Below are 10056 nucleotides of genomic sequence, written 5' to 3'. Positions count from 1 at the left end.
GTATTTGCTGAGAACAAAGGATGTTTTTCCTAAAGCTTTCTTTTTTTTTCTTTAAGTAAACCCAAAGGCAGAGAGAAGAGTCTAGCTCTATGCTGAAGAGAAGGGTAGAAATTAAAGGTAAGCTAGAGGTTATCCAAGAAGTAACTTTAATTAGACAGTCTTTATGAAAGTTTAAGTTAAATGCATAGGTAATGCTACCTTGGGACTGAGACTGAAACTCAGCCTTTTAGCCCTTATAGTAGTATCTGAAACAGAAAAAAAGATTCCTAGTCTAATGATGTCAGTTTTGTGAGCAAGGATTTTAAATGAACTGGATAGTACTGTTTAACTGTAGAACAATAAATGAAGTAGTAGTTCTTACTGTGACAAAAAAAATCTGATTCCAGAAAGTCACAGATTTAAACTCTTTCCTTTAAACATATGCAAAAAAAAAAAAAGCTAAGGCTTTTAAGTAAAATGTGAAAGTAGATGTCTCAGGCTAAATTAGGAGTTACTTTTTTTTAAACCAAAGAAACCATAACTTAAGACTTACTGAGCTTGAAAATACTTACTTTACTATTTAGATTTTAACAACAGACTGCAGGGTAACAAGGGTAACAGTTTAAGTTTAATGCAACTTCCTAAGATAATTAACTTATTTTCAGTTACTGAACAGTTTAGAAGGTACGTTCACAGAGAAATTGGTATTTCATAAGAAAGCAATTGCAAGTATGTCAAGGGCAGACCTAATAGGTAGAAACAGTTTAGTAGTATAGAAAAATGAAGTCATGAATTTACAGGGGTTAGCATGGAGTTCTGTATATAGCAGACTCCACAAATTACAAGTGAAAGCCTCTGTTGTCCAACTCTTGTTAATAAGACAACTGAAGACTATTCATGAAAAGGCAGATACATTCTTAGACCCTCTCAGACAAGTATTGCCACTAGTGTGATACAATACAAGTAACTTTACCTCATATTTATTTGTTCACAATGTTTATGCAATTAGGAATATTCTTTTCAGCTGATCCAACATAATGTAGTCAGTTTCTATAATACACCTAGATCAGTAGGCTCTTAACTACTTATGTAAAAGAGGAAGCAAAGCTAAGTAAACCTTTCCATGAAACCCAGAAGTATTTAGTCCTTATAACTTACATTAGAAACAAATATAAATCTATCATGTCAAAACAGTTAAGTTTTACTTCCTACTTTTAATACAAGTAGGATTTCTTGTAACAATTCAATGTTTACCGTGACACAAGGAGAAGCAACTATTGCAAAGTGGTACAGGTAACAATTGTTTTTAATGCATGATCATTTAAACTTGCAGACACTGATCTTCTGTAAATTAACCTCTTTGCAGGCATTTAATAATAGGAACATCAGTGATACATGTTTATCTCCAGAAAGGAGCACTTAAATTTCTTATGTATAAAGCTCAATTACCAAAAATATAAAAATCCTAAAGTAATTTGGAATACATGAGAAGAAAAAGTGCCACAGCAGAAGTTTAATGTTTGTAGCTGGAGTAGGTTGTTACATCACTTTGAAGGATTGGGTGCATTTTTAGGCACTGTTTTGAAGTCTTATTTGCCTGAATTGTACAGTAGGACTTGAGATGCCCCAAAACTGTTTGTACAAGATAAATTTAAGGCAACCAAGTGCAAAAGCTCAGTGTGCATTTGATATATGTAAACAGAACATTTCATAGTAAAAGTTGTGCAACTGTTACACATCAATAGTATTGACAAAGGGCAAAACCATTCTGCCTAGAGACACAAATGCAAAGTATAATTGCACTAATGAAGCCAAAAAGTACAAATGCTTGGAAATAAAGCATCATTCCTTAACACAGACATTTACAGCAATGTAATGAGTACTCTGCTGCTTCCACCCCCCAACATACAGAGTCTGCAATAGGTTTGTTCTGTTCCACATAGTTACTGTAACAGCTAAAGACAGAGCTCCAAACGTTAAAACAGAATGTACAACACCAAATAGATATGGAATGTCAATGTACAGATATTGGACCTTTTAAAAAAATACAGTACCTAGGATTCCCCATTTTAGCCAGTTTTCAGCATATTGCATAGCAGTAAATTCATCTGCTACCTAAAAAACGTTGTTGTTCACCCACATGGACTTCCTCCTCAATTCTTCTTTCAGTTTTCTTTCATACTGTACAGTGGGTCCACAAGTTTATTGTGCACATGCATTAAACCTTGGGGGGGAAAAGCAACAATGCCAGCTTTACATTAGTTATAACATTTTCAACAAGTTTTTTTCTATCCACATTTTTATTTGTGGAGTTTTTTTTAAATCAAGTATACATTCCAAACAGTTAACTGAAAAGCAGACTGGTCATGCAAAGTATTTTAAGATCAGAAGTTAGCTAGCATTATTCCTGTATCAGTCAGAAATACTACTGACATCTTCAGCATAATTGATCAGGGATATGAAAGACATCTCACAATTCCAGCCTATCTGGTAGCAGACTAGTCAGAAAATGGATCTGGAGTATTTCCAAATGAATTAAGTATGTGATAGAAATTAATCCATCTCTCCTTTGTAGTAAGCTAAAAACTGTGCGACAGCCATGTCAACATTTCCTTAACTCCATAATTGGTAATAAAAGTCAGATTTATTCTTAATCCTATGTTTACAGCTTGAATTGTGGCACTCTATGCTGGGTCATTACTATCTTTGTGATTAATGCTATAATTGTGGTACTAGACAGAAGAAAACTAAAAATACCTGGACTAATAATGCAGACTCAGAACTTCAGTAGTTCAATTTTTTTTTAATATCCTAGCAGATTTATTTTGGTCATATACAAGTCACCATAGTGTAAGCAGGGGAGTATTTTTATCACGTACCCTAATTTTGGGAAGTGTGAGGAAAAGAGATCAAAAAGGTGCAGCAGCATTCTTTACTTTTTTTAAAGCTGATTTAGTAAAAGTGTCACCTACATCTCTATATGATATTTAATCACTTTGATGGTTCTAACCTCATGCCATCTTAATGGCAAAACAGCAGTAATTATATTCAGTAATCTGAAAATTAAGAGTCCAGTCTAGCACCAAACTGAAGATTAACTTATAGTTACACAAGTTTAAGTAATATGTAATATTAAGAATAGAGAGATTTTCTTAAAAACCCTGAAACTCAAGTTCAGCAGTAGGGCACATCCCAAAGATCATCTGTAGCCAAGAATACCCATGATGTATCATGTGGTAAGTTCACTGTCACTGTAGCAACACTGTATAGTTAAATATTCAAATTTAATCTGAGGTTGTTACTTTAAGTGCCACACCACACCATGCAGCATCTGTTTCCAACCTGTATACAGTTATTTAATGTAAAAATGCAGATACTGTTCCCTTAATGTAGATAATTTTTTCCCTTAAGTAACACATTTAGCCATACTGAAAGTGAACAGCTAGAACTGGCTGAAGAACTTTGTTCTCTGTCTAAGGTAAAGACCTCAGCTTCAGATTTTTGCCTTCAAGGTTCTTTTGCACAACATAACTATAGTACTACTGAAGAGTTTCTCAGATTTCATGGAGCATAAGTATTTCTTTGGCATACAAGGGAAAGAAAGTCAGTAGTGTTTCCAAGAAGTTCGATAGGAAGTGGGAAAAATACTAAGTAGACATTTGATATCAAAGTGATTGATGCAGAAAAAGTAACCGCTGCAGTCACTATTCAAATTAGAACCATGGTATAAACTTCACAGCACTCCACTTTCTATCAGTGTTTTTCTTTTCTAAAGGAAGGGAAGAGGAGAAAATTCCCTACTTGTTCCTAGAGGCATGAAAAAGACTTGCAAAGTACTGCCACTGCCATATTTTATGGAAGGATATTTAAATCCTATTGGTTAAAGTTTATTTCGAGAACAGAGCTATAAACACGAGCTGATATTTACATGGAAGAGTTCCTTGCTGACAGAGGCAAAAACCCCCTGAAATTCTTTATTTCAAAGGAAAAGTTTCACTACCTATTCAACCCAAGTATTCTTTGAATAAATGCATGTGTATATAGTTTCAGAGAAACATGCACAGGTATGGAGAAAGCTTTCGTGCATTAACTCTTCTCTGCAGACTAATTAATAAATTTAACAAATTAGTTTGGCCTCACTCTCCAAAGCAGTAAATAGAAGTTAACCTTCCCTTTCCATTATGGGAGTTTAAGTAGACTTGATAATGTCAGTATCTTAATAAGCTTTCAGAAAGTTATGGGTAAGTACAGGTGAATAAAAGTTATTCTAGCTATCAGCCAGCATGATGGTTTATTATCTAACAAGTTTCATATAGTATCTTGACTTTTAAAATGGTGTGAAATTGCAGTAATAAACTACCATAATTAGCAGTCCTTAAGAACCACCTAGCATTTTAAGTTTAACCTGGAGATCAAGATTCAGAATGAATTCCAGATTTGACAAGTGATTTTTCTTCCATCTTAAAATGAAAAAACTCAAATTGCTTTAAATGGGCTCAGTTTTCCTCATTGATCAATCAATCTCTAAAAATTCTATCACTATATATTACAGGGTAATTAAATACGGTATGAAAGAATAGCATATATTCACATATTGTAGCCCTTAGTTTTTTTAAATCAACGCTGAATATCAGTGTCATAGCTAGTAACTCTACATTAGTATGTTTATATCTTTTCCAGATAAAGCTTGTTTGTATGAATACCACAGAAGATTTATAATTCATCCAATGAGTCTAGATGCATCTAGATACAAGTCTAAACTTTTTAAAGGTTAGCTCTGAAAACAGCAGTAAGTAGTATCTAGTAGTGTGATGCAAGTGAAGACTATCCCTCCTCAATGTGCAAAGAATAACAAACTGAAAAATCCAAAATTAAAGCATTACCTCCAAGTGATATGATAAAAATCAAATTAATGCCAGATTTTGCGATCAAATGCATCTATGGACAACCAGTGGTACAATACTCACAGTAATTTCATAAATAACAGTCTAGATCTTAGATACCTCAGTAATAGTAAAAATTCAAATGAGAAAGACTGTTGTGATGCAAACAGAGTTTTTTTGTTTTCACCTATATTAGCATAGCAACACTCTTCTCAGCTTACACAGCCTCAGTGGAGCAAAACTTGTAAGCAGGAATTCTCAATGACTATGAAAAATTCAGTTACCTTAAACCTACTCAAATATACCGACTGCAAACACAGTAAGCAGTGTTTGCACTGTATTAAGAGCCAGTATAGATTGTTGTGCAAACCACACTGTGTGCAAGACGTATCACTTCAAAGCCTGTATCACATATCAAGTTTACTAGACAAGGCTATACAAGATACCAAATTTGCCAGTCATAACAAAACAAGTTATAACAAAAATATCATGAAATATATCATGATTAATAGATGTATCAAGCTTTCTGCAAGTGAAACACTTTCCAGCATGTTTAAGACCAGTATTCTAGACAAAGACTGCTGTTTTCTAAACATACAGTTGAAGATTACTCTACTACAGTTTCAAGTTGGGAGCAAAGAAAAGATCTTATTCAAAGGAGATTTGTTCAGAAGTATCAACTGACATACGCTGACCTCATACGTCAGGAGCACAAGATGTGTCTTAACTTCTGTCTTGAGGGGAACAGCACTAACATTTCATATTTTGAATATATAACATTATACATTAGCTACTCTAATGTGCTGGAAAGCCCAGACTTAACATAATTTTAAATTTAGTTTTCAAATATGGGTAACTGTTCTGATTCAGTGCTCACCTTTAAAGTACTTTACAGTTTTAACTCTTAGTTCTAAAGTAGCATCTTCATCACATACAAAGATAGTGCGAGGGTGCTGCTGGAAAGCAGAAACTGTCCACATATGATTGACCCCTTCTTCAATTGCTTTGTACAGTGCAAAAGCTTTATGTGCACCTGTTATAAGAATCATCACCTGCAAAAGAATGGTCTCTGTTTACTTTCAATCCTAGTATTGATACCAGCTACAGTTTTGTAAATAGATACATGCAACTGAAACTAAATGAGTTCTTACTTCTCTAGCATCCATCACTGTACCCACACCAACTGTTAGCGCCATAGTTGGTACTTTAGATAAGTCTCCATCAAAGTATTTAGCATTTGCCAAAATGGTGTCCATTGCTAAAGTCTTTAATCTTGTTCTTGAAGACAAACTTGATCCTGGTTCATTGAATGCAATGTGGCCATCTGGACCAATGCCTTTTCAAAGTTAAAAAAAAGTAAATCATTCCAGAGCTAGGAGTCAACAGAAATCCTCAGACATTGTAAAATAAAAGTTTTAGGATTAATTCTTTCCTTTTAGCCCCCACTTTCAATAAAAAGCACTGAAAACTTATTTCAGATTAAATTATTATGAGAAATCTGGACACCAACCATTCTGTTTTGATATTCATACAGACTTTGTTAGTTACAGAACTTTCTTATACTATATTTGAGAATAAGTTATTTAGTAAATTTCTAAAAATAGTGACTAAAGATTCAGTGCATTTGTTTGAATCATAACTGATCACAGAACATTCTGTCATACCTCCAACAAACAGATCAATCCCCCCAGCTTCTTCAATTTTCTTTTCAAATGCATCACATTCTGCCTGTAGATCCGGAGCGTTTCCATCAAGGATGTGAGCATTATTTGGATCTATGTCAATATGTTTAAAGAAGTTATTCCACATATAAGAATGGTAACTCTCTGGATGATTTCTGGGAAGCCCTGCAACCATTTAAAGTGAAATTAACATATTACAAGATTTATCTAACCAACCTTAAATCATTCTAGTCTACATGTAACAAACATGGCATGGAAGACAAAGCTTTAAGAACAATCTAACAAATCAAAACAGTATTTGAAACAACACTGATGAATTTTCCTATTGCTGTGCAGCAAGGTAATTTGTTTAATACATTCACTTTGCCCAAATATCACAAAGGAGGTAAAATCTTCAAAAGAAAGAAACGACGATACTATGTGACAAAGTACTTCCTGTGAGAGTATTTCAGTAATGTACAAGCATTCAGTTTCTCAGGATCCACTTGGACTAGTCAATAACTCTTTGCATTTTTGAGAATAAATGAGAAAGACACATGCTTTAATTACCCAGTGTACATAAATCTAATGTAGGAGCACAAACATATCAGACCTTGATCTTGTCCTTTATTCAAAGGAGTTTAACAATTTTAATGAAGAAAAGTTTCAGTGTACTGTACTCTCAAATTAACACCACAGCTTACCCACATATTCATCCATATTGAAAGTCTTTACATATTTGAAAGAGAGATCTCCATTCTTGTGATATTCTATCAGCTTCTTGTAGCATCCCAAAGGCGTACTCCCTGTTGAACAAAGTTTTTCTGTTGTTCTATATATCCACACAACATTTTCAGCATGTATTTAAATCTCTTCATAGTCAGATTTTGCTACAATGCTTTTCAACAGAGTTAAAGGAAAACTGTCATTGATCATTTTTCATTATCACAGCTTTTTTTTTAAAAAAATTCATATTCAAATTAGGAATATGTTGGAGCATTACCAAAAATATAACTACTTTGCATGTTTTTACAGAAACAATATCTATTAGCAATAATGCAAATCTATTTTTAGATTTAGTCAGTTACATAGGCTTTGAAGAAAACTTGCCTGTTGGGAGACCGAGTGTGAAATATCTTCCTTGACTTGGCTTGAACTGAATAATACGATTACAGATGTATTTTGCTGCCCATTCACTAGCCTGATCATAGTCTTCAAGGATTACTAGTCGCATTATGGCAGTGAGGGACTTGTACGATAAAATAAACTTAAACCTGGGGAAAACGTTAAAAGTTTAAAATAAGCACCATCTGAATACATATAGCTCTCTTATTTAAGAGCTAAACAATCAGTTTTTATACTCATATAGAAAGGATATTTTACTCGCATAAATATATTGTATTCTTGCAGTCCTAGCTCAAACTGCAGCACTGTGAAACAATCAAAAAAGCATTTATAGAATCCAAGCAATACATACCAGACAGAAGTTACTCATTAAAATTCACATATAAAATTAAAGCAATTGGTGGAAAAAAGCTAAAATAAAAAGAGAACAAAGCCACATTTTGAATTTTGATCTTTTAAAAAAATTTACTATCCGTAGAAGAGGAGAACATATCCTGCTTGAAACACAAAGCAAATAACATAAATTAGAATTTTTTTTTTCCTATGACCAGCTACATCTCTAAAATTCAGATAACAAGACCTGGAATAACCCTGTATGCTTATATTCAAAACCCATAATCGGAAGTAATTGATTAGAAATTCCTTTCAGTCCCATCCTAATACCACAGCACTGCTTCAAGTAAGTCTATCGATCCATAGAAGTGTTAAAACATTGGAGATATTTAAGTCCTTTAAAATCCATGGGGAAAAATAAGGTATAAGGTTTCACTTTTTCATTCCAACATAGCTTTTTTCATTCCAACATAGCTTTAAACAGGACCCTGACATATTCCTTCTCTAGAGTCTTTCATTTTGAGCACAAAAATATCAAGCATTAAGATGAGTATCTATAAGATATATGATTGACTACATGACTTTATTGCATTTAAGTGAGAGAATTTTCCATAAGGATCTGCTGAGAAGGATCAGCACTTAATAGAAAGACTGAGGATCTTTAACCAGATTACAAGGTACTAAGCCTCTGTTTTAACTTGTAGCATGCTTAGCATTAGTCAAAGGTGGAGTATAGCTGGCCTTAGACTTCAGACAAACTTTAAGTTTCAAACCATGACCAGCACACTCAGATATCCTTAGCCGACCTGAGAAGAAAACCCCATTTTAGGGAAATTAAAATTACACCACAAGAGCATCTAACAGATCAACACCTGCTCTTCACACTAAACAAGGTAGGAAGTGACCATCACCTTCTGCTTACTCTATTGCTTCTATTCCTTGGACTGTAAAACTGTCACAGGTCAAATTCACCTCTGCAGAAGTAATGCTATGCCACTGGCACTAAAAAGCTAACACCCTCATTTTATCCCAGAGACTGAAATAGTCACTAAAAATGGATCCTGCAACTTCAGGGCAGTCCCATAAAGCCTTAAGGGATTTCCCCAGAGAAAACGGCAATGCTCTCTAAGGAAAGGGCGGGAGGAGGTGGTATATCAGGAAGATGCATTTGAACGACCATGACTTTTCGGCTAGAAACATCTTCGGTGTGACGAGTCCACAGCAGCCTCGGAAGAAGAGGCCTGCCGCCGCCGGGCCGCCCCCCAAGGCTGCCGCTCGCCCGGGCCCCCCGGCAAGGCCCGACGGCCTCCTCCCCACCCCCGAGGCGGCGCTCCTGCGCCCAACGGACACTCCGCGCCCTCCCCCCGCGGAAGAAAGCGGGGCTGAGACCCTCTGGTCGGCGCTCACCCTCGCAGAACTGGCGGCGATCCAGGCGGCAGCGGGGAGGGACCGCCGGGCCGCTCCGCAACGGCGCTGCTGCTGCTGCTGCTGCCGGCGCTGCTGCCGCCGCTGCCGCTGCCGCTGCCGCCGCCGCCGCCGCCGCCGCCGCCGCCGCCGCCGCCGCCGCCGCCGCCTCCCGCCGCCACCTCCCGCCGCTGCCGCCCGGCCCGCGCGACGCGGAAGTGCCCGGCGAGTACCGGAAATGGCCTCGCCGGGGGCGGGTCCGCGCATGCGCCGGGCGGCGGCAGTGAAAGGCGGGCGCGGCCGTTAGCGATGTTTAGGGTGTGGCGTGGCGGTTGGGGAGGCGGTTTCTGGGCTCCTTGTGGAGGGGAGTCTCTGCCCCGAGGCCTGGGAAGCTGCTGCCTGTGTTTTTGCGCTGTGTATCCCAATGTCTCAGGGCCGGGTCGGGCCTTGAGTCGAGGTTTCTTTCAAGGCCCGGTTTCTGGGGGAGGAAGAGTTGGGGAAGGTAGCGGGACTCAGCGAAGTGCTGGGGTCTTGATGAGGAAAAGTCACTCTTCTAAACTTAGGGAATAGTTTATAGTTGCTTGAAGCAACTACAAAAGATTGCTTGTAGTTACTGGAAGAAAAAAAGCTAAAAGATCAACTTTTTTTCCTCTTACTCTATTTTCTCCTTT

General features: G+C 37.0%; 1 protein-coding gene across 2 annotated transcripts; it reads right to left on the bottom strand.

The window, feature by feature from the left end:
* Window positions 1-532: 532 nt before the first annotated feature.
* On the bottom strand, window positions 533-9531 carry GNPDA2 (glucosamine-6-phosphate deaminase 2). 2 transcript variants are annotated; one of them, XM_068943003.1, is made up of 7 exons: window positions 9389-9531; window positions 7634-7797; window positions 7228-7329; window positions 6527-6709; window positions 6014-6198; window positions 5740-5914; window positions 533-2203 (listed from the first exon to the last, which is right to left on the bottom strand). In XM_068943003.1, exons 2-7 carry the CDS (start codon window positions 7755-7757, stop codon window positions 2145-2147), a joined length of 828 nt encoding a protein of 275 aa, XP_068799104.1. In that variant the 5' UTR covers window positions 7758-7797; window positions 9389-9531; the 3' UTR covers window positions 533-2144. The 2 variants fall into 2 exon arrangements, with proteins under 2 accessions (XP_068799104.1, XP_068799103.1); XM_068943002.1 differs by having other exon boundaries at window positions 7228-7325; window positions 7630-7797; window positions 9389-9514.
* Window positions 9532-10056: the final 525 nt, after the last annotated feature.

Source organism: Struthio camelus, chromosome 4 (assembly GCF_040807025.1).
Source record: "Struthio camelus isolate bStrCam1 chromosome 4, bStrCam1.hap1, whole genome shotgun sequence".
Classification (NCBI taxonomy): Eukaryota; Metazoa; Chordata; class Aves; order Struthioniformes; family Struthionidae; genus Struthio; species Struthio camelus.
This window is presented reverse-complemented; position numbering and strand designations above follow the sequence as displayed.